Source organism: Grampus griseus (assembly GCF_964374135.1).
Source record: "Grampus griseus genome assembly, chromosome: 20".
Classification (NCBI taxonomy): Eukaryota; Metazoa; Chordata; class Mammalia; order Artiodactyla; family Delphinidae; genus Grampus; species Grampus griseus.
In genome coordinates this window covers 18,238,285-18,264,645 of record NC_139014.1, presented here as the reverse complement: position 1 = coordinate 18,264,645, position 26,361 = coordinate 18,238,285, and the positions used below count along the sequence as shown (strand labels likewise).

The window sequence follows — 26,361 nt, the reverse complement described above, 5'->3', positions numbered from 1 at the left end:
CGGTGGCGAGGGTTCAATCCTGGTGAGGAAACTAAGATCTCACAAGCCATGTGGTGCGGCCAAAAAAAAAAAAAAAGAATCCTACATCATAGGCTTGGTGCATCTGTCAAAATCACGTATGTAAAGGCCTTAGCATTGCTCCTGGCACAGAATAAAGCTTTTTATACATTGGCTATTAATAAGAAATACAATTCTCTGAAGCTAAGATATATCACAAATCCTGTGTGACATTAAGCACTTTTGCTCAGAGACAACCCATCAGGCCCACACTCAGAGTCTATGTACTTTGATTTTGATGGTCAGGACTGATTTATTGTGAATTAGGCATAGTTATGACAGGGGGGAATCATCTGGTTTCCCATGATGTAGCAGGATAGGAGCCCCTATAATCTGAAGGTAGGGACAGGTGAGAACCAAGAGAGCTGTCAGTAACAAGAAAGACAAGTGATGGAATAAAATAAAAGCAAGCAAGCATCAAGTTTCAGAGTCTGAGAATATTTAGAAAAGGCACAAGCAGCCTGACATTCCGCAAGTCCCTGAAAACACCACTGTATCGTGGAAGAGTACAGTAAATCATGGTGACAGGGAAGGGTGCCTTAGTCTGCCAGAAAAGGTGATGAATGCTCACTATTTAGGAAGGCAGAGAACCACGTTTTCCATTACCAGGCAAACACACACTACCGAAAAGGTTAAAATCAACATTTTAGTGCCTGAAGACAGGGGAACTTCAATTGCATGGAAAATCCTCTTGGGTAAAACAACTCAACTTCCAACGAAGCCGGATCAATGAAGTGTCACTCTGTTTATAAAGCTTAAACACCTCTGCAAATTGGTACTGTATACATTCACCACCACCACCCCCCAAAAGACAGTGGCTACTCAACTTTGGTACAGAGAATCAGGGTCAACTTGCCTGTGATACTTTAACGAATGACATGTGTTATTTTGTGATATGCTCCCTTTCGACTTGTATGTTCGGCTCCAAAGGGGTGCAGTGAAAAGCCACAGACAAAAACCAGCAAAAAACAAGACTCCCCACATAGACTCTTCTTGATAATGGAGTTTATGGAAAATTCTGCCCTTCTCGCTCGAGATTCCTTGATGGTAACATGGGGGAGCCTGGACCAGGTGGTCTTCCGGGTCCCTTCCAACCTGGATGTTCTAGGATACAGTTACCTGACCCAACTAATAGGTACCCAGTGAGTTTCCTTGCTCAGCCTCTCTAAGAGCATTCTGAGCTGGCTGTACGCACTCTGGAGGTCCTCCTTCACCAGCACAGCATCTACCAGGTGCCCGTAATGCTGGTCTATGAAGGCAGCAGAGGCGGCCATCTCTCGCTGCTCCTCATCCTGCAAGGAAAAGGGGCAGTTAGGGAACAACTGTGTTGTTCTCCCCCCAAATAAGAAACCTACAGCCCTGGGCTTCCCTGGTGGTGCAGTGGTTGAGAGTCCACCCGCCAATGCAGGGGACACGGGTTCATGCCCTGGTCTGGGAGGATCCCACATGCCACGGAGCGGCTGGGCCCGTGAGCCATGGCCGCTGGGCCTGCGCGTCCGGAGCCTGTGCTCCGCAACGGGAGACGCCACAACAGTGAGAGGCCCGCGTACCGCAAAAAAAAAAAAAGAAACCTACAGCCTTTGTCTTGGGCAGTATCCAACCTCTCACTTTTAGGTGATGAGCGGATGACTATGGCCCTTGAATAACCAACTGGGTACACAAGAACAGAGCACAGTGATGCTAGCCTATCAAACTTCCAAGAAAGTTCATGGGTGGCAGCCATAATCATTGTTCAGTCATTCACAAGATATCTACTGAGGACCTGTTAACTGCGAGCCATGCTTTGGGCAGATGCTGATTCTATATCTGTGTGTCTATATATGTCAATATCACGCTTCCTGTCCGAAGGTATTTCCAAACTAGCAGTACTATTGTGTTGCATGGCAATTTGGTTAAATAATTACAGGAAAGAACTAAAAATAGTAGTCACTATATAAAAGCAAAGCAAGCATTTCTGGAATCAACTAGGGGAAAAAGAAGAAGAAGAAGTAACTCAAATGCCCTCTGAGGACTCCTAAATTCATCATGTAGAACTCAGTTCTTCTTTTCATTTCCTCAAACCAGAGCCCAACATTAGCACAGTTGACAAAGCAGAGATATTTAAGAAAGTGCTGGGACAACCCTGACCCAATCCCTCATTTCCTTAGGACACCTGGCTTCTTTAATCAGACTGCTTTCCTGACACCTAACCCTAAGGTCTAGGCAGCCAATGATCCCTCCTTTACCCAACTTACCCAGTGTTTTGTTTGCTGCTTCATTCAAATATACCTCTAGTAAGTAGAATTTCAAGCAGGTAGTTCACTGACTATTAGCTTGGGTTTTGGAAGAAAGGAAAGCGGCAGGATCCACTCTGAGTAAAACTGCAAAGTGAAATTTGTGGCTGGCATTCACCCACCTCCCCTTCTATCTCCTTCCAGTCCTCTGCTGCCTTCTCGCCTCTGCTTCTAGGGGCTCTGTTTTTATGCTGCCATGGAGGGGGTGAGCTGTCTTCCCCTAAAATGACCCATATTCCAAAATGTTCTCTGTCACCAATCAAAACCAGATTCCTACTTTCGTGAGAGCATCCACACTTTCAGAAAATATGTTCTAAAGGTCTAGGAAACAGTTTTTGCATGCTACCGCAAAGACAGAAGAGACCTTAGATAACTTCTTCTTACTTCTTTCCCCCGGGAGGGAAAAACCTAGATTAAATTGGGCAGAGCTTTCCAACTCTATATGGCATCTTGCAGGGCTCCTCTCCTACTCAAAACCACCCTGCAGTGTCCCACTGCTGCCCCTGGATCTTCCATCCCACTTCCCCCACCCCCTTACACACATATATCCTATAGACTGTCTGCCGCTACTGGAGTTTCCCCTCCTCCAGGTACCTTCATTGTTCATCCTGGAAGCATTTATCTATTTAAGAAATTAGAGAAGGAACATTCTTTTGCCCCTAAATCCCTCCATCTTCCTAATAAATATCTGCCTCTTGAAAGAACTCAAGTAATCTCTAATGGAGTAAAATGTGTGACATTTGTTTTGAAGCTGTCAGTCCCCTGAACCCTTTCCCTGCCCTGTAAAGGTGGAACTCAACCACCTGCAGCTTCAGCAAGAGAGTCACAGTCCTGAGCTGCACATAGGAAAGATTCCCCCATGATGCCCCTTGCCTCCATCTTGGACTAGCTTGCTGGATCTGAAGTTGGTGTTTCAATTAAAAATTATTTGGGTTTGGCTTAGGAGTTCAACAAATTCTTGTGGTATGTCACACTCAGATCAGGTGCCTGATAGATGTCAGTCCCTTAACTTTCCAACGGGGTGCTTATGTGAGGGAGTGGAGGGTGGGGAACCCAGGCAAAGCCACTCCGGTGTGAACTGGGAGGCACTTCTGGCTGCCCCACCCTGAGTCTTCAGATCACATGACCATCTGAGTCTGGCCAACAGGCAAAATGGAAAGATGGTCTTGTGTAGAAGGTATGGGCACCCACATGCAGCTAACGGCCCTTTTAGGCCTTCGGAAGAGAAATGATCAACTTTAAACTTACAAGTGGGGCCGCTGCATCCTCACAAGCTGGGGACGTGGGTGGCGTCTTCCTCTTTTCCTGAATTGCAGGCTTTACAAATATAACGTAGGGTTTAAACTCTGAGGTCCTCAGTTGTTGCAGTGCCTGAGAAAGAAAGTTCAGGAATATTACATACTTTGAAAATATTTTATTGTGAAACACACTTCTTGAATTCTCAGTAATGGTGTGCTTCATCACATAACCCCGATGGCAAAGGTCCTGATGATATGGTCACATGACAATGGCCTTCATCCGTGCAGACCACCTGTTCATTTTCCCGCTGGCCTCAGCTGGACCCTGAAGGTTCACTTGCCGAGAACAGAGGTTCCAAAGCCTCAGCTCCGAGAGTTGCCATCTTACTTAGCTCTGACTACCCTCCAGCAAGCTCTAATTAGCCTTCGCACACCCTCCTCTGCCTGCCTAGTCCTGATGGAAGAACCAGCAGGATTTAATGTGTGTATCTATTTAGTCAAACGTCATCAATTTGGACTAATGCAAAGTTTGTGCTATCACACAAGCCTCCGCACGATATTCAAAGAAGAAAAGGTTTGCCAAGCAAATGAAGAGACTAAGAGATTCCTTGAAGCAAACTGTAAAGACTTTAGAAGGTTTTCAATATGCAACTCGTCCTGTTAATTAGTGCATTTTATTTATGATGTAAGGGCCTGTATTTGGAAACACTGGTATTAAACTGCTATGTGTACAGCTTGCATCCCCTCTAAACCAATAAAATCACTTTTCAAAAAAATTTTTGAAATTCAGACTTTTAATTTCCACTACCAACTCCTCACTAAGTCCAAATTAGTGAGGGTTTTCCTTTCTGGACATAAGGTGCTTTTTGGAATCCGTTTCAAGCCAACTTCTGTAAAATAAAGCCTACAGTGTATGTCATAAAATCAGAGCTCAGCCCCTATTGAGTTCCAGGCTTACAAATTTTTCTCAAAGACAAGGTTAAAAAGACGGTTAAGCCCCTGTGGGGTGTGCAGGACTGGAAATGTCTCTGAAGCACTACACAGGGTCAAGTCTGCCCTTTTTCCCTTTCAAACTGCTCTCCTACTCAGTGGTTCTCTAGGTGGTTCTCTGATTTCACTCATCCTCGTCGGGGAAGGGATGGCCCAGCCTCCACTGGTGCATTTACATCTAAGTCCCTGACTGTCAGGTCACAGTGGACCAGTTGGTGCCACTGTCTCCTGCATGATTTACTCTACGCAGAGGTTACTATCTTGGGCCTGTGGGCCACCAACAGGGTCCCTCCAATTCATGTCATTTTTGTGTATAGAGGTGCACGTTTTGGGGTACAAAAGCTTTCATTAGATTCTCAAAGGGAGACCCAAGGAAATATTAACCTCCAGTGCTCTGGAATAAAAAGTCCCTGGACTAAGGTCGAATGTTCTGTGAAATGTACAACCCCCTAGTTTATAAAAATTCCATTAATAGGAAATGCCAAACTGGCCCAGGAACTCACATCTGGCTCCACGTCCACCAAACACACTTTGTTTTTGGCCATCACAACCTGAATGGCTTCCAGGCTGGTTCCATAGAGGTTTTCCTTATATTCACCATGCTCCAGGAACCTAGAACAGCACCACAGGGGCAAAGGCCTTCAGCTGCTGAGTTTGCCTGAATTAGCACAGAAGGTGAATGGCCCACCATGACTCCCCGCTCCTCCTCCCATCCTCTGCTTCCCCTGACTTTTCCAGAAGCCCTCCCAGGAGGTCAAGTGGAAGACTGGACAGATGCAAAGACACACAGCTGCACGGAGGCCCCACTGGTCCATCAAGGAAACGTACTTGTTGTGATGCAAGTCGGCCTCAAACGCTTGCTTAGAGACGAAGTGATATTCCACCCCATCCTCCTCATGGCTCTTCCTGGGCCTGGTGGTATCTGTGAAAGAGAGGAGGGTAGCTGGGCAGAGATGTCACAGCACAGCGAGCCTGTGCCCTCATTCCTGTCCGGAGCTGGTCACGGATTTGTGTACAAACCACCCACTTCCCTCCATCAAGGGTCCCTGTGTGCAGGCACGTCACTGACTTGCACAGCTCTGTGATGTTGGCAAAAGGAGGCCTCCGGTTTTGCAGGTGAGGAAACAGAGGTGCAGAGGTTAAGCACCGTGTGGATGTCCCACGGCTGGGAGCAGAGCCGGGTCGGAACGCTCTCTGTCTCAGGCCAAGCGTATGCCCTTAACCACTCTGCCAAACTGCCTCACTGATGCTGTGGCTTTAAGAATCGCCTAAGGAATTCCTAGTCCTCTAGGTTTTATTTCCTAATTGCTTTTCTTTTTGAGAGCCAAGGGGGCAAAAACTCAGTTGACCCTGCTGTATGTTTTAAATTTTTTATTCAATTATTTCTCATCTGGGGAGAAAAGGCATGAAGACAGACAGTCCCCTCGTGGACTAGATGTTTCCGCAAGGCTGGCTCTCACATAATTTTTTTTAATTAATTAATTTATTTATGGCTGTGTTGGGTCTTGGTTGCTGCGTGGGCTTTCTCTAGTTACGGTGAGCGGGGGCTACTCTTGGTTGTGGTGCGCGGGCTTCTCACTGCGGTGGCTTCTCTTGTTGCATAGCACAGGCTCTAGGCGCACGGGCTTCAGTAGTTGTGGTTCATGGGCTTAGTTGCTCCGCAGCATGTGGGATCTTCCTGGACCAGGGCTCAAACCCGCGTACCCTGCATTGGCAGGCGGATTCTTTACCACTGCGCCACCAGGGAAGACCCCCTCACACAATTTTTAAACACATAGTGTTTTCCCTCTGATTTCCATAATAGAATCAAGGCACGCACCTCTGGGGAAAATCAGATCCTCCACAGAACAAGAGCACACGCGAAGCAACACACAGCTTTTTCCAGAGCATTCCAAAAGAAAAGAGGGGGTCTCAGAGGACAGTGTTTTCTCCCTTGTGGGCCACCCAGGGGATGCTCTGTGCGCCGTGTGACATCTGTGTCCAACCTCTGGCAGAGCTGCTAGGGTCACCTTTCCTGACCATGTCCTTGCTTTAAAACTTTTATTTACCAACTGATTACATTCTAAACACCTTAGATGAGTATATGAGACCCTCTTAATCAACCCAGCCTCCCACTCAGCTCATCTCCCCCCACATCACCCACACTAACTTCCCCAGTCCCTCCCATTGCTGTACTGGGTCATATTTTGTCCCTTTGCATATGTTGTTCCCTTGGTATAGAGAACTCTTCCTTCTCTGCCTGAAAAACTCCTACTTACTCTTCAAAACCCAGATAAAAGTCACTGTTGCTGGGAAGCCTTCCCTGACTCGCCTGGTTCCTTATAGCAGGGAGAAAGTCACCTATCTGTGGGATGTCTGGAAGCAGGTAGGTCTAGCCATCCAGGTACCCCACCCCCAGAGGATGGGTCTGGAAGTTTCTGAAGGATCCATGTGTGAACAACTTCCACACGCCCTGTTTCAGTCCATCCTTTCAGCCTGGAAGGCTGTGGGCCCCCCAAAGTTCTCCCAGGTCCATCACAGGTGCTTCCAAAATGGCCTCCCCAACCCCCCATGACCCCGCCACCACATCCCTACCACTTCAGGTAGGATTCTGGAAGACAGTTCTCATAACCCATAGACTGAGCTATGAGCCCTGAGGCCCAGGGGAGTGACAAGGCAAAAGAAAGAATACGTAGGTGCGCTTCCTCAGAATCCTCCAGAAAGGTCCCATTACTGCCACCACAGCATCCCTTCTCAGTGGCCATCACGTGCCCACATTGTATCCCTCTGAGGAAGAGGACTGAGAGTCTCAGAAAGGAACAGCCAAGGACAGGAAGTGGCAAGCAGCAGGTGAGAGGCTGACGTGTGGCCTCAGTAAGAATGTGACTGTGGGGGGCTTCCCTGGTGGCGCAGTGCTTGAGAATCTGCCTGCCGGTGCGGGGGACATGGGTCCGAGCCCTGGTCTGGGAAGATCCCACGTGCTGCGGAGCAACTGGGCCCGTGAGACACAACTACTGAGCCTGCGCGTCTGGAGCCTGTGCTCTGCAACAAGAGAGGCCACGATAGTGAGAGGCCCGCGCACCGTGATGAAGAGTGGCCCCCGCTTGCCGCAAATAGAGAAAGCCCTCGCACAGAAATGAAGACCCAACACAGTCAAAAATAAATAAATAAATAAATAAATAAACTACAATGGTTTATTTAAAAAAAAAAAAAAGAATGTGACTGTGGTGACTTCCCCGGTGGTGCAGTGGTTGAGAATCTGCCTGCCAATGCAGGGGACACAGGTTCGAGCACTGGTTCCGGAAGATCCCACATGTTGAGGAGCAACTAAGCCCGTGCGCCACAACTACTGAAGCCCACGCGCCTAGAGCCCGTGCTCCGCAACAAGAGAAGCCACCGCAATTGGAAGCCTGCGCACCACAACGAAGAGTAGCCCCCACTCACCGCAGCTAGAGAAAGCCGGCGCATAGCAACGAAGACCCAACGCAACCAAAAGATAAATTAAATTAAAAAAGGAAAAAAGAACGAGACTGGGGCAGGTTGCCTGGGTTTGAATCTTGGCTCCACCACTTACCAACTGTGTGACACTGGACAAGTTGCCTAACCTCTCTGAGCCTCAGTGTCTTCCTCTGTATGGGATGATGATGATCCTCTTCTCGGGGATACTGGGAAGGCTGGCCAAGCTACTGCACATAAAAGCTCTTGGTAGAGCTCCTAGCTACTGCACATCACATTCAGAACCAGGACTTCTGCCTACTGGATTTCAGCATCTCCATCCAGCTGCCTCTGGACTCAGGAGTGTACATAGCCACCCTGCTGGACTGGATCCAGCTGCAGGCGGAGTGCCCGAGCAACACTGCTCAAGGGCTCTCTGGCTTCCCCAACCTACTCTCTTGCCCAAGCAGAGAGCAGGGGCCATAGGAGTCAGAGTCATTGGGAAGAGGAGGCTGAAATACACCCACTGCTGGGGGCCCCTTGGTGTTGGGTTGAAGTTGCCACTTTACCTGCAATGAGCTCTAGACTCACCTCCCATTCCAGGCAAGAACCAGGCAAGTGGTCCTCCAGTTACTGCCTCAGAGGGTCCTAGTGGACCACTGAGAGTGGGTCTCTTCCCATCATGCCTAGGTCCCCTGATGTGCCTATAGCAGGCAGTGCCTGACAGCCCTTCAGACCCAAAGTAAGGATGAAGATGGATACATGGAGTCAAGTCCCCAAGAAATATTCATGTGCAGACATGCTTGCACACACACACACACACACACACACACACACACACACACACACACACACACAAGCCCTCTTACGTGGAACAGCAACACCAAAGTGCTGCGGGTTCTCTGCCACCACCTTCTGCTTCAGCTCGTGCAGTCGGGCTCCCAGAGACCCTGGGAAACAAAGGGAAGGCTGCAAGGTCCCTGCTGAGCTCCCTCCCCACCCCTCCAGGGAGAAACCAGCCCCTTCTCTGGAGACGTCACCTACCGATCAGAACCACCAGGCGGGGCTGCTCGCCGGGCTGGTGCTGGTACCTGGTCACCTCCTCGTAGGTCGGCAGCTTCGGAGACTCGGCCACTGCAGATGTCTTTCCTTCCTGCGGGCTTCCCAGTCTCTCCCTGCGGCCCAGCCGGAAGCTCCTCCGAAGGCCAGCTTGGGGAGAAGGGCAGGGGGACACTGCGGCATTTGTCCCAGTAGCTCCCTATAGACTTTCTCTACCTGGTCAGACCTGGAGGTGGGACTGAGACCCACGGGCCTCTCCCAACCACTTCCTGCTACAGGAAGGGGTTGATCAGGACGTACAGTAATATGACGAAAGTGCGATTACCTGGCGTCCAAAATTTAGGGTTCAAGGCTACTGCTTTACTTGGTATGTGACTGACCTCAGGCAAGTCATCACCCCTCTGCGCCTCAGTTCCCTTATCCATGAAAGGGAATCCACATCTACAAAGGCAACGGGTGCTCCTAGATTGGATCCTGGATCGGGGGAGATGCTCTAAAGGACATTATTGGGACTACTGGCAAAATTCTGCTATGAACGCCATATTAAATGATAGAATTGTATGCCTGTTAAATTACCGGAATTTTTTAAAAAAATAAATAAAATAAAAAATAAATTCCCAGAATTTGATAATAGCCCTGGGTTATATAAGAAAATGTCCTTGTCCTTAGGGGACACATGCTGAGCTATTTAGGGGTGAAGGGACATGACGTCCACAACTCTTACACGACTCAGGGGGAAGAGGGTTAAATGTGTACGTGCAGAAAAAGGGAATGACAAAGCTAACATGGCAAAGTGTTAACATCCGGGGAATCTGCGTGTAGAGTATGTGGGAGTTCTTTGTGCAATTCTCACAACTTTTCAGTAAGTTTGAAATTGCTTCTGAACGAAAAGTTTAAAAACTCTTGGCCTGTCTCTAAGGCCTTTGAAAAGATTTACCAAAATAAAAGAAGTGAAGGTACTTTGGAGATTGATAAAAGGTTCCATTGTTGTATGGGGGTGGCAGAAACACTGAATAAACTACGATTGAGATTATGGTAATAATAAAATCAGTATTAATGTAGGGGTCCTGCCAGGGCACTGCTCCCAGTGGCTGGGTGAAAGTTGGGGTGGGGGACCCCAGTCTCTGGCAGACACAGACTGAAGGAAAATGTGGGTCCCACAGACTCAGCTGCTCTTGAGGGGTTCCTGGGCTCAGATCACCTCTCCCTGACCCAGGAGCCCACGGTGGTCTGTGCATGGGCGTGGGGGGGATCTCGGGGGGAGAGCCCCCATTACTTACCCACATAGTGTCCTTTGAAATATCCCTCACAGTCACAGGTCTCTGGGGACCAAACAGAGAGAGGTAGGCCAGTGAGCCATGCTGGACACATGCCCCAGCCCGGAGGTACCCAGGCCCCGGATGGCCAGGCAGAGCCCTCTGGGATGGAGTCTTGGGGGTCCCAGGACAAATGCCATGTCCCGGCCACCTCAGGTAAACAAGTTCCTCTGTTTCACCCAGTTCTCCATGCTTAGGCCACAAACAGCCTTTCCAGGCCTGGCTGGGGTTCTGGGCCAGCAGACCTCGTTCCAGCCCCTCAGAGTTAGGATCAGTGAGAATAAGGAGGGGAGATTCACTCGCCCTGCCCTACCGCTACCCAGCCGGGTCACGTGGTCATCCCAGCCAAAGTCCAGGGAGGGCCAGGCCCCACGTCCCCACCAGCTCTGCAGGCCTCAAGGAGCAGGTCGGTCCAGCTGGCAGAGCAGGGAGCCAGAGGGGCACAGCAACCCCAGAGCGGGGTGGCAGAAGGGAGAACAAGACCCTGCAGCCCCAGACAGTCTACAGAAGAGGGGCCTATCCGTGCGCACAGGGGACAGACACTGGGCCTACCTTCGTCACAAGGCTGATCATCTGCGGTTTGCACAAAAGACAGATGGAACAGCGTTAGCGGAGGGGAACCGCGAGGCCCTGTGGCCCAGAGGCAGCCGCAGCCTCGGGTGCCTCAGGACCCCTCCATCTGTCCCCTCTTTCTTTCCTCCAACAAACCCGAGATCTGAGCTGCGGTGCATTATTAAACCGATACTTGCTCTAATTAGTCCTCCTGTGTGTGTCTCATTAGCGGCCCAAAGAAAGCCAGATCTTCACTGGCATAAGCAGCCTCAGGGCCAATTTACTCAGCAGCCCCTCCGACCCGAGAGCAAGTCTGGAAAGGCGACTGTTGGCAGGGGCCACCCAGCCAAGGGAGCAGCTCGCCCTGGGATGCCTGCAGCGGGACCAGGACCTGCTCTCTCTCCTCTTGGGTTTGAGACTCTCCTGGGCAAATGCAGGTGCCAGACGACAGAGCGGCACAGCGCAGGGCTGCAGGCCAGCTGTGCTCCGTTCATCTGGCATTGTTCTGGCGCCCCACTTGGTTCCAAGCCCCCCGCTTCCCCCCTACCCCCTGACCCCCAGCTAGGGAGGCCATACCCTGGGGAAGCTTCCTCTCCATACGGGGCTCTAACCTGGGGGCTCTGACCACAGGCCCTCTGGAAACCTGACCCCAGCCCCACTCCCTTGACTTCATGAGCCTCTGTTTAACCATCTTGGCAAAAGGGATGCCCTGACTCCACTACTACCCAGGGCTGTTGTGATGATTAAAAGGCAAGAAGGTAGGTGAATGTGTTTTCTAAAAGGTAAGTGATGCACAGAGTAGGGTTACTAGACAAAATACAAGACGCTCTGTTAAATGTGAACATCAGATAAACGACAAACAATTCATTAGTGTAAGTATGTCTCAAATACTGCATGGGATATACTTACACTGAAAGCCCATTCATTGTTTATCTGAAGTTCGAATTTAACTGGGCAGCCTTTATTTTTATTTGCCAGAGTTGACTGCTGACTCAGAGGCACGGGATCGCTCACAGCCATCTCCATTCCCTTCCAACATCAGTGGTTCTTAAACTGTCAGGGTCAGAGAGCCCCTTGGGGATCTAATGAAAGCTGTGGAGCCTCTCCCAGACACAGACACACAGATACGCAACACACACACACACACAGTTTGCACAAAATTTTGGGAGTGTTACCATGCCCCCGCAGTGTCATCTATGGGCCCCAAATATAGTAGCTCCTCTCCAGGGAATAGCTCTCCGCAACCTACCCCCATTTCCCTTCTTCATCCCTCTCCCCGGCCCCTCCTCCCTCAGGAGGCCTGAGAGCTCAGACAGGACCCTCGGTGCCCCCTCCAGCCCAGTGCTTGCTTCTTCCCCACACGAAGCCCCAGAGCCCTAACCCCAGCCCCTCCCTGAACTGCCTCCCTGAAGTACCATCCTGCCAGTCTACTCACACGGGGGCTTCTTGAGGCTCTGGGGGCTCGGCAGGGTGCCCGTGGCTCTCCGGTAGCTTAGTCGCCTGTGGGGACACAAGGGGATGGGCAGGCCCGTGAGCTGGACCAGAGAACCAGTCATAGGGAACCTTCTGGAAAACTCAGGGAAACCGAGGCCCGGAACCCACAGGTGGGGATAGCCTGGCACCCCAAGGGCCTCCTGCTTCACACTGAGTTCCAGTGAAGAGGGACGTTTTCACAGGTTCTCACTGGTTCATGAGGAAGAAACTGAGTTTCTTGCTCTGGGAGAAGCTTTTCCAGCCCAAGATGGTCACACACAGGGGTACAGCCCAGTGTCCATGGTCAGCAGTTGGTCGTTACTTTCCCATGGCTGATTCTCAAGGAAAGGAGGCACCTTCTCCAAACTCACCCGGCCTCCCCATCTCTGAGGAAGTTGGAAAACAGCAGAACGACTCCCAGGAGAAGCCGAGGGTGAAAGTGACCCTAATTTAATGCCCTTCCCCACCCACCCTAGCCCAACAGAGAGCTCAGCCTGGCACATTATTCAATGCGTCCCTGCGTGGAGAAGCAACCTCCAAGGCCTCTTTGAGCTAAGAAAACACCCAGGGCTCCTAGAGGTCTCTAGATTTCCACATTTAAACGCAGCTAAAGAGCCTTCCCCCAAGACCTGTGAAGCCAAAGATGCAGATGGGTCTGAGGCTCCCCTGAGGAAATAAAGCAGCAGTTCTCAAACTTCAGCTCCTCAATTCATCTGGAATATCTGTTAGAACACAGAGCTCAGAGTCTGCCCCTGGAGTCTCTGATTCAGCAGGTCTGGGGCAGGGCCCAGGCAGGGACTGGCATTCTAACAAGTTCCCAGGGGATGCTGATTGATGCACCTGGTCTGAGGACCACACCAGGAGGGCCCATGAAACAGATGAACCCTGAGGTCTGTTGCTACAGCATCATTCCACACCCCAAAAATGGAAGAGGGCTACAAACCCCAGGAGAGGCTCACAGGCGTAAGTGCCACACCCTCTGACCCAGGATTTACACTTTGGGCAAGCTATCCTAAGGAAATGATTTGAAACATAAGGAACAGTCTATGTGCAACATAATTATCTGCACATAGACTGTAGCAGTGAAACATTAGAGACAGCGTCAAAGTACAGCCACACGGAGGAAGCAAAGTCACTTAGGTAGGACCCTTCCTCAATGAAGCCTTCCATGCTTGCCAGGACGAGGGCCAACCCTCCTGCTAGGGCCTGGCGGGGCCCGGTGTCCTCCTCCCACACACCCATCACATTTATATATAAAGTGTTCGTCTGAACCACGTGTGACTTTTCAGCTGAACTGTAAGCTCCTCCAGGGAAGACACCATAGCTGCTGCCTGTGAATGAACAGTACATCTCCTGATGAAATATTATATTACCATTAATTAATAGTACAGAATAGTATTATTCTAGAGTAATATAGGAAACGCTCATGTCAAAATGTTAAGCTACCAAAAAAAAAAAAAAAAAAAAGCAAGACCTCGAATTCTATGTGCACCACACACATAACAGGCACAGGAAGGAAATAAATCATGTTGTTTAGATAGTAGTAAGACTTTGGGTAATTTTATTTTCCTCGTCCTCCTCTTCTGTATTTTTATATTTTATTTCTCAACTTGCCCTAAGTATGCATTATAAAATATACATTAATTTAATAACATAGATTTCCATATTTATTGAAATCTCAAACAGCCATCACCACTGATGATGGGAGAAAAAGAGCCAACACAAGCACAATTGGTACTTAGCCCAGAGGACACCCAGTGGGCCCCTCTGGCTGTGCTGGCAGAGATCTGGGGCTTGGTCATGTACTTATGCCTCGGCCACTCCAGAACCACACCCCCTTACAACACACCCCAGACCTACCTTTCCTGGAACTGCTTGGAGGGGATGAGGCCAGCTCGAAGGTTGGTGTCCCCCATTCGCTTGGCCTGCCACCACGTGGGGTCGTCCTGGCTCACCACTTCCAGGACCTGCCTGCGCTGGAAGGGCAGGCCTGCCTCCTGGCAGGGGATGGCCCGGTCCTCCCGAGGGTTGTAGTGGAAGAGGGCCCGCATGAACACCTGCAGGGGAGGCACTCAGTGAGACAGCCCTTTGCCGTGTAAGCACAGATGTGTCTATGCCACACGGAAAACCAAAGGACAACCACCATTCATAATTAGGAAGAACAAGCAGCCTCAAGAATAGAAAGCTGGGACCTCCCTGGTGGTCCAGTGGTTAAGACTCCGTGCTCCCAATGCAGGGGGTCCAGGTTCAATCCCTGGCTGGGGAACTAGATCCCGCCTGCCGCAACAGAGATCCCGCACGTGGCAATTAAGACGTGGCGCAAATAACTATTTATTTATTTATTTACTTATTTATGTTAAAAAAAAAGAATAGGAAGTTAATCAGAAACCCACCGCACCGATTTTCTTAGTGTTCTTCAACCATTTTCAATGTCCCAGTTGGGGAATCCCTCAAGAATCAGAAAAATGAATAGCTGGGCCCCATGAATTTCCCTTTCCAACCTAAACATCTCCTTATTGGCCTGATCTGCTATCCTTACAACAGCCTCTCAGCCTACACAAAGCAACCATTAGTCCCGGGAGCAAAAAGTAAAGTCAAGCACAAATTTCTAACTCAAATGTTATTTCTGATACGCTAACTGCCCCTAAGGATGTCAGCAGCCACCTGTAAATAAGTAATCTAGATGTTTTGATAAGAACACAAACATCAATGAAACTACTGTTACCGATTCCTCATCATCACTTTTCAGTGGGGAACTGACAGCTACATCTTTGATAGCTCAATCCTGCCTCATCTGTCACGCACTTAGCCAACCCCCAACTCTCCCCTTTACCCTGAAGTCATCCCTCTAGAGAAGAGGATGGGAAGACATAGCATTGTGTCACACTTCTTCGTTCTCTTTTATAATTCAGTGGCATGGATTTATTTATTTCTATTTCCAGATCATTACAGCCCAATAACTTTAACAGCAAATAGGAAAAAAAAAAAAAGGCCAGAGGGTTTCCTTAGACAAATCCAAATCATATTCCTTTATGTGCCAAGCAGAAAAGATGCAGTTCGACAGTAGTTAAGAAATTTCTGGCCATATATTATGAGGACAGATACCCTCATTTAGTCACAGATGTTACCAGGGTCCCAGGCACTCTGAAGAAAGCATAATCTCAAATGGCCAGCCGTGATCCAGCTCAAAGAAAAATATTTAGAAAGGATGGACTAAGAGACAGGCTACCCATTTTGTCCTATAGGAAAACCAAGTCCTCTCCCTGTATCAAGTTAGAACCTGCAAAAGCTGCCTATGGAGACCATATTAGCTGGTCCCAGGAAGAACCACTTCCATCAGGCATTACGTGTGCCCTGGGATTCAACTGCAGGTGCAAATAAGAAACAGTCATATAAAGATGATTTCTTCATTTGCCATAAAAAACTGTCAAATACATTGTCCACTATTAATCGAAATATTTATTGACGGGGCTTCCCTGGTGGCGCAGTGGTTGAGAGTCCGCCTGCCGATGCAGGGGACGCGGGTTCGTGCCCCGGTCCGGGAAGATCCCACATGCCGCGGAGCAGCTGGGCCCGTGAGCCGTGGCCGATGGGCCTGTGCGTCCGGAGCCTGTGCTCCGCAACGGGAGAGGCCACAACAGTGAGAGGCCCGCGTACCGCAAAAAAAAAAAAAAAGTTATTGACATCTACTGTGTGCCAAGTGCTGTAATGTCCCATCTTTCATGCGGGCTGGGAATTAGCTTTCTTGAAAAATTGGCATGCTGCCTTCCATACTCTGATGAATTCCGTTCATTATTGTAATTCATTACGTTCTCCTTTTTGCCTTGGCTGCCAGAAAGTGCAGGTCCAAATTCACTGGGAAATAAAAGTAATGCCCTCTTGCATCGTCCCTCCCACCACTTCAGCTCGGGGCTTGACAATCTCTCACCTGGGCTTTCACAACAGACTCCTACCAGGTGTCCTAGCCCCGGTCTCCACCCTCCTCTACTCACTGCCCCAGGGAGCTTTCTAAAACACAAATGTGGTTGTATCACTTCCCTCTTAAAAAAAAAAAAAAAAAAAACCTTTAAGAGCTTCTCACCGCCTATGGGGTTGTAACTTGGGCTGTGGGGGACCCCCATATCCCCCGGGGCCTTACTTTTTCAGGGCACCCCAGGCTGACTGCCTAACGGCTTTCTCCAGCCACTGGGATCTGCTCTCCCCTAACCTGGCCGGCAGGAACTGCTGGGATTTAACCCCCGGGATGCAGCCTGGTGGGAGTTGGTGTACAGATCCCCCAGATCTCCCAGCTCTTGGGAGGGATGACGGAGGCACGGTCTACAAGGGATACCAAGCTCTGGAGCAGGATTAAGCTCTGGTTGCCCCCTGTGGTAACTTGCTGAGAACACACCCTTTGTTGCACTGGCTGCCTTCCTTTCCCCACTCCTGTACTGGTGTTTCCTGGGGTCACCTCCAAATAAACTATTTGTAGTGAATCCCTGTATCAGAGTCGGCTTCTGAGATCCTAAACTAAGCAGGGATTATGCCAAAATGCTTAACAAAGCATTCAAGGCCATTCAGAAGGTAGCCTTGATCCACCTCCCCAGCACACCCCCTCATCCTCCCCCTGGAGCCCCACCACCGTGCACTTTCTCACTGAGCCCCCCCTACTCCTCTCTGCCATATCTCTGAGCCCCTGCATATGCAGACCCCTCTGCCCGCCCTTCCCTCCACCTCCTCTTAACCAGAGAAGTCCCTCTCATCTCCATCTTCCTCAAGCCTCACTTCCAACACCCCTACTGCATGACACCTTCCAAAGTGCCTCTCACTCTGTACAGAATCTTTCCGAAGCGCTTAATCACATAGCAAGGAGAGAATGGCTCCCCAGCCTCCCCTTCTGACCCAGGAATCCTTGAAGCTACTAATCATCCCGGTCTCCAGCATCTGGCTGAGCGCCTGGGCACAGAGGAGGTGCCTACCAAAGGTAGGCTCCACAAGGAATTAAACAAAAGGCAGTTACTTAATTGGTCCCGAAGCCAGAACATTGGGTACCTTCTCCTCCTCTTCACGGCCCTGCTTTTCGACTTCAATTAGAAGAACCTTGTCTTTTATTAGTAAGCTACGTCAAATCCTGTTTAGAAGAGGCCGGGTACAAACAAATAAATCACTCCGTGACTGAATTACAGGTCTCTACTGGGAGCTTGTTCCGAGGACCAGACGGATGATCTCTTCCCGGATGACTGTTTCAAAGGCTGGGCTGGAGTCCGCCGCCCCCGCTTCCCCCCCCCCGCGCCGCGGCCTCCAGCTCCCCCATACCTTGCTGTCCTTCAAGCGGTCCTCCTCCTGGGTGGCTGGGATGATTTTCAGGGTGATGGACCCCTGGGACTGCGCCTGAGAGGAAAGAGCACACAGCCGTATCATCTACCAGATCTGACCCTCCAGGACGTCACGTCTTACTTCCCAGATCTGGAAACTCACGTTCAGAAACAAAGGGGATGTGCTGCCTCCCCTATGACCCACCCTTCTATGGTGGGAGCCGGCTGACTTAACTAAAGCATTTTCATGCGACAAAGGGACAGAAGACTTAAAATGAGAACCCGAGGACAATGCATGCACCAAGTACAGCTCTCCAGGTTATTTTCTCTCAGGTTATTTCTTTTCTCTCAGGTTATTTTAATAACCTAGTCCAGTTTCATTTTCCTCCTTCCTGCCTTATTTGGGGCTGGTTCCCAAACAGTACTCCCCTCTTTGCTTGCATCTTCCCCAATCTCAGGCCACTGCTACCTTCCCAGGGGTTCCCCTCCCCTCTACTGGAGAGAGGCCCTGCACCCCACGTGGGGGGCCCACGGGAAGCACACTGTCAGCCCATGAGAGCACATCTCACCCAATGCCATCCCTGGCTCCGCATCACTCTGGAACACAGGGAAGTCGGTGCCCAGAACCAGGGAAAGGGGAGTGGGGGCAGGAAGACTGAAGTGTCTGCCTGTAACCAGGACCCCCTACAGCAGGGCCCTTAAAGAGCGGGCCTCGGAGCTTCAGATCTCATCCCGTATCTGCCCCCCAAACCATCAGAAGTTAGCAAAGACGTTGTGTTGGGAGAGGATGCCTGAGGATAAAGAGGACAGAACTACGATGGGGGCTTTCTGTAATTTCAGTTTTGACTTGAACCCGCAGAATGGACTGAGAAGGTTGTTTCCATCCCAGCATGTGACCCCCTAGAATCCCTTTGCAGTTGTAAAGTGCTATATCCTCTTCCGGATACTCACATCCTAACGATAACTATGCATTGGTTGAGAAACCATCCCTATCCCTGCTGGACAGGAAGGGAAATGGAAACTCAGACTGATTTGATGACTTGTTCAAGGTTACACAACTGGAAAGTGATGCAGGCAAGATTCGAACCCAGGACCAATTGACCCCAAAGCCCTTGCTCTGCTGGGCTACAGCCTTTTACTCCATATTCCTCAGCCCTTTGGAAGAGGGGACCCTTTTGAGAGGGTCTTCCAGACGGGTCCTCAGGAAAGAAGGCTGGGGGTAGGGAGGATGGTTGTGCTGAAGAGGGGGTCTGAGAGAAGTGGGTGGTCTGGGCGCTCCTTTCCTCCTGTCCCCCACCCTCCATACAGGGCACTCTGTGAGGCCACTTGGCCTGCGGCCTCCCCGTGCAAACAGGGACGCTGGGCCAGATCAGCCCTGGCTCCAGGAAGCGCCCTGCTCTGGGTTTCTGAAGAACCACCGTGTCCCCAACATGCGCGCAGCACAGACCAGAATCTGGCTAATCTCGTCAGGCCGCTTGTGCAGGACCGTGATCCCGTTCACTTCCCGGAGCTCGTCTCCAACGTGGACCAGGCCTAGGAGACACAGGGGCTGACGGTCAGCACGGGAAGGGGGCTGAGGTCCCCAAAGCAGGGAGTTCTGGGAACCGCTGGCACCTGCCTGTGGAGCCCACTGCAGGGGAGACGCAATGTTTAAAGACAGTGGACGGGACTGGGATGAACTGAGTTGTCACAGGGTGCCAGGTGCCTCACCTGGCATCCCAGTCTCACAACCATGCGGTGAAACCCCCGGTTTACAAACTGGCAGCTGAGATCCAGAAAAAAGATGCAGCTTGCCCAAGGCCACACTGCTAAGAAAAAACGGAGCCAGTGCGCAGACGCAGTTACTTTGCTGTAGAAACCCTGTGTTCTTTCTGCTATAGCCTCTGCTTCTTTAAAAATATCATTAACTCTTCACCTTCCTGGATGTACAGACCTGATTCCAAGAATGTCTTTCTCAAATTTTACACGAAAACTTAAGGGCCAGGGAAGATGGTGTCAAGAGTGTTAGACACACCTGTCTGTTGGCCTCTGCTTTAATGACTAGCATCTCTGCATATCCGGCCCTATTTGCCATTCAATGTGGACACTGGCCCAGAAGCAGCAGAAGGCAGTAAAAGGTACAGAGCCTTGGGCCCACCTGAGACTTGCTGAATCCGAATCTGCGTTTTAAAAAGACAACTCAGGCCATTTCCACGCTTGTTAATGTTTGGGAAGCACGGGTCTAGGGGTCCCACCACAATGAGCCCCAGACTTCTGGGGCAACACTCCCCTATGCCAGGAGATTTGCCCCCCAATTTACTTCCTCCATATACCAGTGATTCTTTTTTTTTTTTTTAACTTTTAATTTTATATTGGAGCACAGTTGATTAACAACGTTGTGTTAGTTTCAGGTGTACAGCAAAGTGATTCAGTTATACATATACATGTATCTATTCTTTTTCAAATTCTTTTCCCATTTGGGTTATTACAGAGTATTGAGTAGAGTTCCCTGTGCTATACAGTAGGTCCTTGTTGGTTATCCACTTTAAATATAGCAGTGTGTACATTTCAATCCCAAACTCTCTAACTATCCCTCCCCTCACCCTTCCCCTCTGGTAACCATAAGTTCATTCTCTAAGTCTGTGAGTCTCTTTCACACCAGTGATTCTTTTTTTTTTTTTTTTGCGGTACGCGGGCCTCTCACTGTTGTGGCCTCTCCCGTTGCAGAGCACAGGCTCTGGACGCGCAGGCTCAGCGGCCATGGCTCACGGGCCCAGCCGCTCCGCGGCATGTGGGATCTTCCCGGACCGGGGCACGAACCCGCGTCCCCTGCATCGGCAGGCAGACTCTCAACCACTGTGCCACCAGGGAAGCCCCACACCAGTGATTCTTAACCTGTGCTCCACCTAAACACATCTGGGACGTGAACACCCTCCCTTCAGTAACTGTGGCTTGTTAAGGCAACTGGGGTGTCAGAGAAGGGTGTCCCTGCCACCCCAGTTAGGATTTACACCAAGCTTAACTGCCACAGTCCTCAGGTTAGGCCAATGCTCAAACCTTCCTGATCACCCTCAAAGTACTCCATGCCTGAGATATTTCCAAACAACTAAATTTTCTACAGAGCTTAGGAAGGAGAAGAGAATTCCAGCCCCACTCCCAGAAAGCAAAGCACATCCCTAACAGGTGAGTGGACAGGAGAGGAAAAGGAGAGCTGTGGCCAAAGGGGGCAGGCTGGGGGACCACGGCCAGCACCTCAGCTAGGCCGGCACTGATGCACTCACCGCTCCGGTCTGCTGCGCCCCCTCGCATGATCCTGGCCACCACGACAGCCCCTGAGTGCTCATCCCGCCGGATGGTGGCCCCCTGCATCAGAGACAGAGCAGGCAGGCTCCTGAGAAGCAGCCCCGAACCTCAGACCCCGACTCTCTGGACCCAGCAAAGCCTCCCCCGGCCACCGCCCCATTCCTCCCCCTGCCACCCCAGGGGGCAGATCGGTGGACACCTTTCCAAGGCTGAGGATGAAATAAAACCCACATCTCAAATTAGTATAGCACAGCACTTTACAGTTTAAAGAAGGCAGGAGAATGCTGTCACAATCTCGTCAGAGAGAGGAGGGACTGGGGCACAGAGAAGGAAAGCAACTTCAAGGTCACCCAGCTCTCTGTGATGCCACACCCACTGCTTTCTCTATCGTACCGCAGCCCTTGCCTCTCTCAAAGACATTTACTAATGAGGAGAATACGTGTCAGCCAATTCCCAACCTGCCTCTAGCCAAGCACGGGGTTACCAGGCCTTCTGTTGTTGCCAAGGGGAACCAATTATGCCCCAGCCAGAGCTTCGGGACCAGGATGGGGCCCACGAAGCATGGCAGAGATGATATCTAGGATGAAAAAGGCACTAGCAAGCCCTCAGTTTCGTGCGCCACACAGACTGGACGGTGGCGGGGCAGGGCAGCGGTCAGGAGCCGGATGGCCCTGCCGTCTACTGAGAGCATGTGCCCTTAGCGAGGAAGCTCCTTATCTTCTCTGCGACTGTTTCGTCTGGGGTGTGGGAAAGCGTTTATCTCACAGGGTTGTTGCGAGGTTGACATCAGGTAACGCATGCAAGGCACTTAGCACCCGGTAAGTGCTCAATAAATACTAACCACTTGTTACTGGCTATACATGCAAACGCACTGGCACACTCATTATTAACTTCATTCAAAGTCCATAAGATAAATACTGCTGGAAAGAGAGACCAGCAGCTAAAAACCCTACGGCTTCTTGCCACCTAGGCTTTCAAGCTTGCCAGCATCTCTATCCATCCTTTCCTGTTTTTCCCCATCTCAGGGGAGGGGCTCCTCCTGGCTAGGCTGCCCTCTACCCCCTCCCTCCCTCTCCTGCCTTCTCAATGCCCCCTCCTCACTGGCTCCTTCCCCTGGTCCTAAAAATATTATCAAGTCTCTCCTATCATTAAAAAGCTGGCAACCCCATCCAGCAGCCACCGGTCTCCATTCCTTTGGAGCAAGCTTCTCAAAGAGGCAGCTCGCATCTGCTCTCTCTGCTGCCTGCCCTCTGACTCACTCCCCGCCTGCCTCGAATGCACCAGCAAAGGCACCGACGACCCTCCAGCTGCCAGCTCGACACCCTCAGTCTTCTCTCTCTCCTCTCCTGTCTGATTCACCCTCCCGCTGGGCCCTGGTGACACTTCTCTCCCGGTGCTTCTCAGTGACAATTCGTCTCCTTTGCCGAGTTCTCCTCTATACGCCTTTTAAATGTTGATTAAAGGGCCAGGATATACGCTTTACCCCGGTGGTCTCAACCTCTCGGGCGGGGTGCTAACCCCTCCCGGAAGATGGCAGCTGTCAAGTCTGTATCTCTGCACACGTAAGCCTTCACCTCCTGGATATTTCCACTTGCGGGCACACGGGCCTCTTGAATTCCACGGACCCTGAGTTCCTCCTTATAATGGTCCCAGTGCCCACCCATCATCCTAGCTGGACCCCTGGGCCTTACCCAAGTTGCCTCCCCAGACTCCTGCCCAAACTGGGGCAGGCACAAAGTGACATTAATTTTATTTCCAAAATATTTCTTGGATTTCTCTTTCCTCTTCCCACAAACCGAGGTCAAGCCCTGTTTCTGAACCTCACGTATTGGCTGCTACCCTCAAATTGGTCCACCGCTTCTGGTCTCACCCTCCAGGCCACTTTCTACTTCGTAGCCAGGGTGATACTTCTAACTGCAAATCTGGCCCTTTGGTTCCTCACTTACAGCCCTTCAATGGCTCCCCACTGCCTTCAGGATCCAGCCAAGCAACTGCGTGTTGTAACCTGGATCTCTCCGCTCTCCGCTGATCTGGCCTCGCCTCTGTCACACTTTACCTTCCACTCGGCAAGTTCCCTGAATATAGCAGCCGTTTACCTTCCCATGGCTTTGCTCATGCAGTTCTATGGTGAAATGCCTTTCTTCTTCCTCTTCCTTCTGGAAAACTCCTGTTCCTTTTTTTTTTTTTTAGAATTCAGCGTGGGCATCACCTCTTCCAGGAAACCCCCCAGTCACTACCTCCTGTGAACTCCCGGAGGGCAAGGACTAAGTCTTAACCCTGTCCGCACCCAACACAGCGCCTGGCACACGGGGGGTGGGGGTCACGATACGTCTGCTGAGTGGATGGATGACTGGCCCATTTTGAAGGTAAGGAAACAGAGGCAGAGGAGAACCGTGGTCTGTTTGCAGAAGCGGCTCATCTGAGGTCACTTGGTGAAAGTGGACAATAAAGAGGGCCAGATGTGGTATTCTCTAGGGCAAGCCCTCAATTCTCTGGACTGCCATTACTTCCCTCCATCTCATAAACAACTCTGTCCCTTTGCTCAGTACATCATTGCTGAACCAGGACCAAAATGATAACAATCTGTCAGCTGGGGAGAAGAATGGCTGCTGCCCTGAGCTTCCTTGGAATTCAGAACAAGGTTGGCCAACTTTTTCTGGAAAGGGCCAAATGTAAATATTTTATACTTTGTGGGCAACACAGTTTCCATTGAGTCTGCCGTTGCCATGTGAAGGCGGGGCCCCAGACAATATATACATGAACGGGATGGCCGGGCACCAATAAAACTTTATTTACAAACACTGACAGTGGGCGGGGTTTGGCCCTTGGACCGTAGTCTGCCAACCTCTGGTTCAGAGCTGACGATCAGGGCTGCCCTGCACAGCTGTGCAGGTTCTCGACTGCACAGTGGAGGGAAGCTGTAATCACCCAGAGAAAGGGATACTCTGCACACAAAGATGTCACAGGGACTAGTGGCAGCCCTGACAAAACTGCCATCACTCACTCCGAAGACTTCAGGAGGGTCCTTTCCAGGGTTTCTGGGTGGGTGGAGGTGGGAAACAAGGAGAGGGTGGGGCAGAGAGGTGAGGGCCACATACCAGGGGTTCCTTGTTTTTCACCAGGCGGACAATCTTCACTGATTCTTCATCAAAATCCTCGTCAATATTATCGGGCAGAGGGGGGAGAACGGGGTCAAAATTCTTCTGGGCAACCGTGTCATGTACCATGAGCATGGCCTGTCAGGAAAGCAAGAGAAAAGAAGGGCTGGCCCTAGAGCTTACATGGGTCTGGGGGACCTGGCCGGGCAGTGGTTTGGGGGTCTCAAATCTCATGCCAGAGAGACGACCACCCTGGACGCTGGCGCTGAGGAGCGCTTGCTCAGAAATGTCCTGTCTCACGGCCAAGCGCTCCCTCCTGCCCTCATCCCAGGAGACACAGATGTGTGGGTGGCCAGGGACTGCGGCATGACTACCCTGAGGTGAGGGGTGGACAGCAGCTGGAGCAGTTCCCTCTCGTCACTGTGCATGGAGGCGGCCTGCAGCTCCTCCATCACCTGGGGGGAAAGGAGAGAGAAGGCCACAGATGGCTGTGGGCGCTGTGAGCCTGCTGGGAGTCACCCAGGGGAAACCCTGCTCCCTGGGCCTCAGACCCAAGGGCCCTCCCAGCCACTACTACAGCACCAGGGAGCACTGGACCCTCAGCCACCCCAGGACTGACACTCCCAGGGAAATCACACCAGAGATCAGAGGCCCTGAGCAGCCTCTAATCCTAATGGGAGCTAACTTATTAAGCTCTTCCTGGGTGCTGTCTGCCTTATGTGGATTAACTCTCACAAGGAACTAGATGGAGCAGGTACTATTATATTGCCATTTCAGAAGTAAGAAGTAAATGAGACAGGTTACATATCTTGCCCAAGGTCGCAAAGCTGGTAAGTGGCACAGGCAGGACTTGAACCTGGGCTTATTTGGCTCTATTGTCTGTGCCCTTCACCACATTTTCCAGATGAGGAAATTGGGGCTCAGAGAGGTTGAGTCACTTGCTTACGGTCACAGAGCTAGTAGCAGAGGCAGAGCTAAGCCTGGGAGCCTGGCAACCTAACCTGCTCCTAATGGCATTCCACAGCCAAGAAAGGCAGGGGATCTGCCCCGACCCCTCACTAGGCCATCTCCTGAGGTTATGTGAGTTTATTCAGAAGCCAGCCTTAGTAATCAACCGGGACAGTTTTTCCAACCATGCAACACAGCAGACAGGTCCACAAGAAATGAGGACGGATTCCTTTAAAAAACAAAGCCTGGAAATTCCCTGGCGGTCCAGTGGTTAGGACTCAGCACTTTCACTGCTGGAGGCCCGGGTTCTATCTGGGCCAGGGTTCAATCCCTAGTCGATCCCGCAAGCCACATGGGTACAGCAAACAAACAAACAACAACAAAAGTCCAAGAAGCTGCAAGTCCCTGGACGCAGGACTTCCCATTGGGCCTCCCCAAAGCAGATACACAATGTGCGTGTTTGACCTGTTCTTGTCGCCAGTTCTCAACTGTTTGGGAACTGTCCTCATCTCACAGCTGGGGAAACAGACTTTCTCAGGAACACAAAGTAAGTGGGCGTCACCATGTCCCCTGGCCCTGTCCAAGACTCACGAGTTCCTCCCTGCCTATTAGGAAGCCCAGGGAGGAGGGGAAGGGGAGAAGACGCTCTTCACCTTGGGGCTCCCGAGTCCCGACGTCCCCTCACTAAGCAATGGCATGCAGGCCAGATGAAGGAGCTACAGGTGGGAGGGGGGCTGAGGCCGTAAGGAGAAACCTGGGGCTTACATCCTCGGCAAGGGCCACAGCGCTGTGCAGAACAGGGGTTGGACTTTGCCTCTCGTAATAGCGAAGCTTCTCGTGAATCTGCAAAGACAGCTGATCTCAGGCTGTGGCCTCCCAAGCCAGCTGCCCAGGTTTACCCTGGACATCACACACCCCACCCACGGCTGTGGGGATGCCTGGGGCTGCAGACCGGGTCATCCACGGGGCAGCATATTTACCTTCATTAAATAATTGAGGCTTTTTTCACTGAAAACATCCCTCAGGAAGCCCATCTCTTCCTTCTGGTTGGAGTCAGGTCTGAGCTGAGAGGTCAGTAGTGCCAGGGTTTCATGCAAACCTGAGGAGAGAGTAAGAAAAACACTGTATAACCAATGCAGTGGGTACTTCCTGCCCTGCGGGACCCCCGAGCGGAACTTCCGACAACACTTCAGCCCTGCTATGTGCACATTTTCTCCCCCAGCTCTCATTCCCAGGGCTTGGAGCTGACACTGGATAGCAGCTGCTTTCTTTGCTGCCCCAGGTTGCTAGGCAGGGTCTTGTCTTCAAGACTGTGGCAGGTCCAGCCCCGGGAGACACTCACCAGAGTCCTCGGACAGCACCGGCAT

General features: G+C 51.0%; 1 protein-coding gene across 1 annotated transcript; it reads right to left on the bottom strand.

Moving 5' to 3' along the window:
* Positions 1-1,172: 1,172 nt before the first annotated feature.
* On the bottom strand, positions 1,173-26,361 carry MPP3 (MAGUK p55 scaffold protein 3; the record flags this gene model as incomplete). The annotated part of the gene is made up of 18 exons (XM_082680123.1): positions 1,173-1,349; positions 3,579-3,701; positions 5,062-5,170; positions 5,387-5,480; positions 8,842-8,922; positions 9,017-9,181; positions 10,312-10,353; positions 10,900-10,920; positions 12,335-12,399; positions 14,233-14,429; positions 17,668-17,742; positions 19,114-19,199; positions 20,927-21,008; positions 24,047-24,184; positions 24,421-24,501; positions 25,760-25,837; positions 25,975-26,093; positions 26,337-26,361. The coding sequence occupies 18 exons, from the start codon at positions 26,359-26,361 to the stop codon at positions 1,173-1,175; spliced, it is 1,758 nt and encodes a 585-aa protein (XP_082536249.1).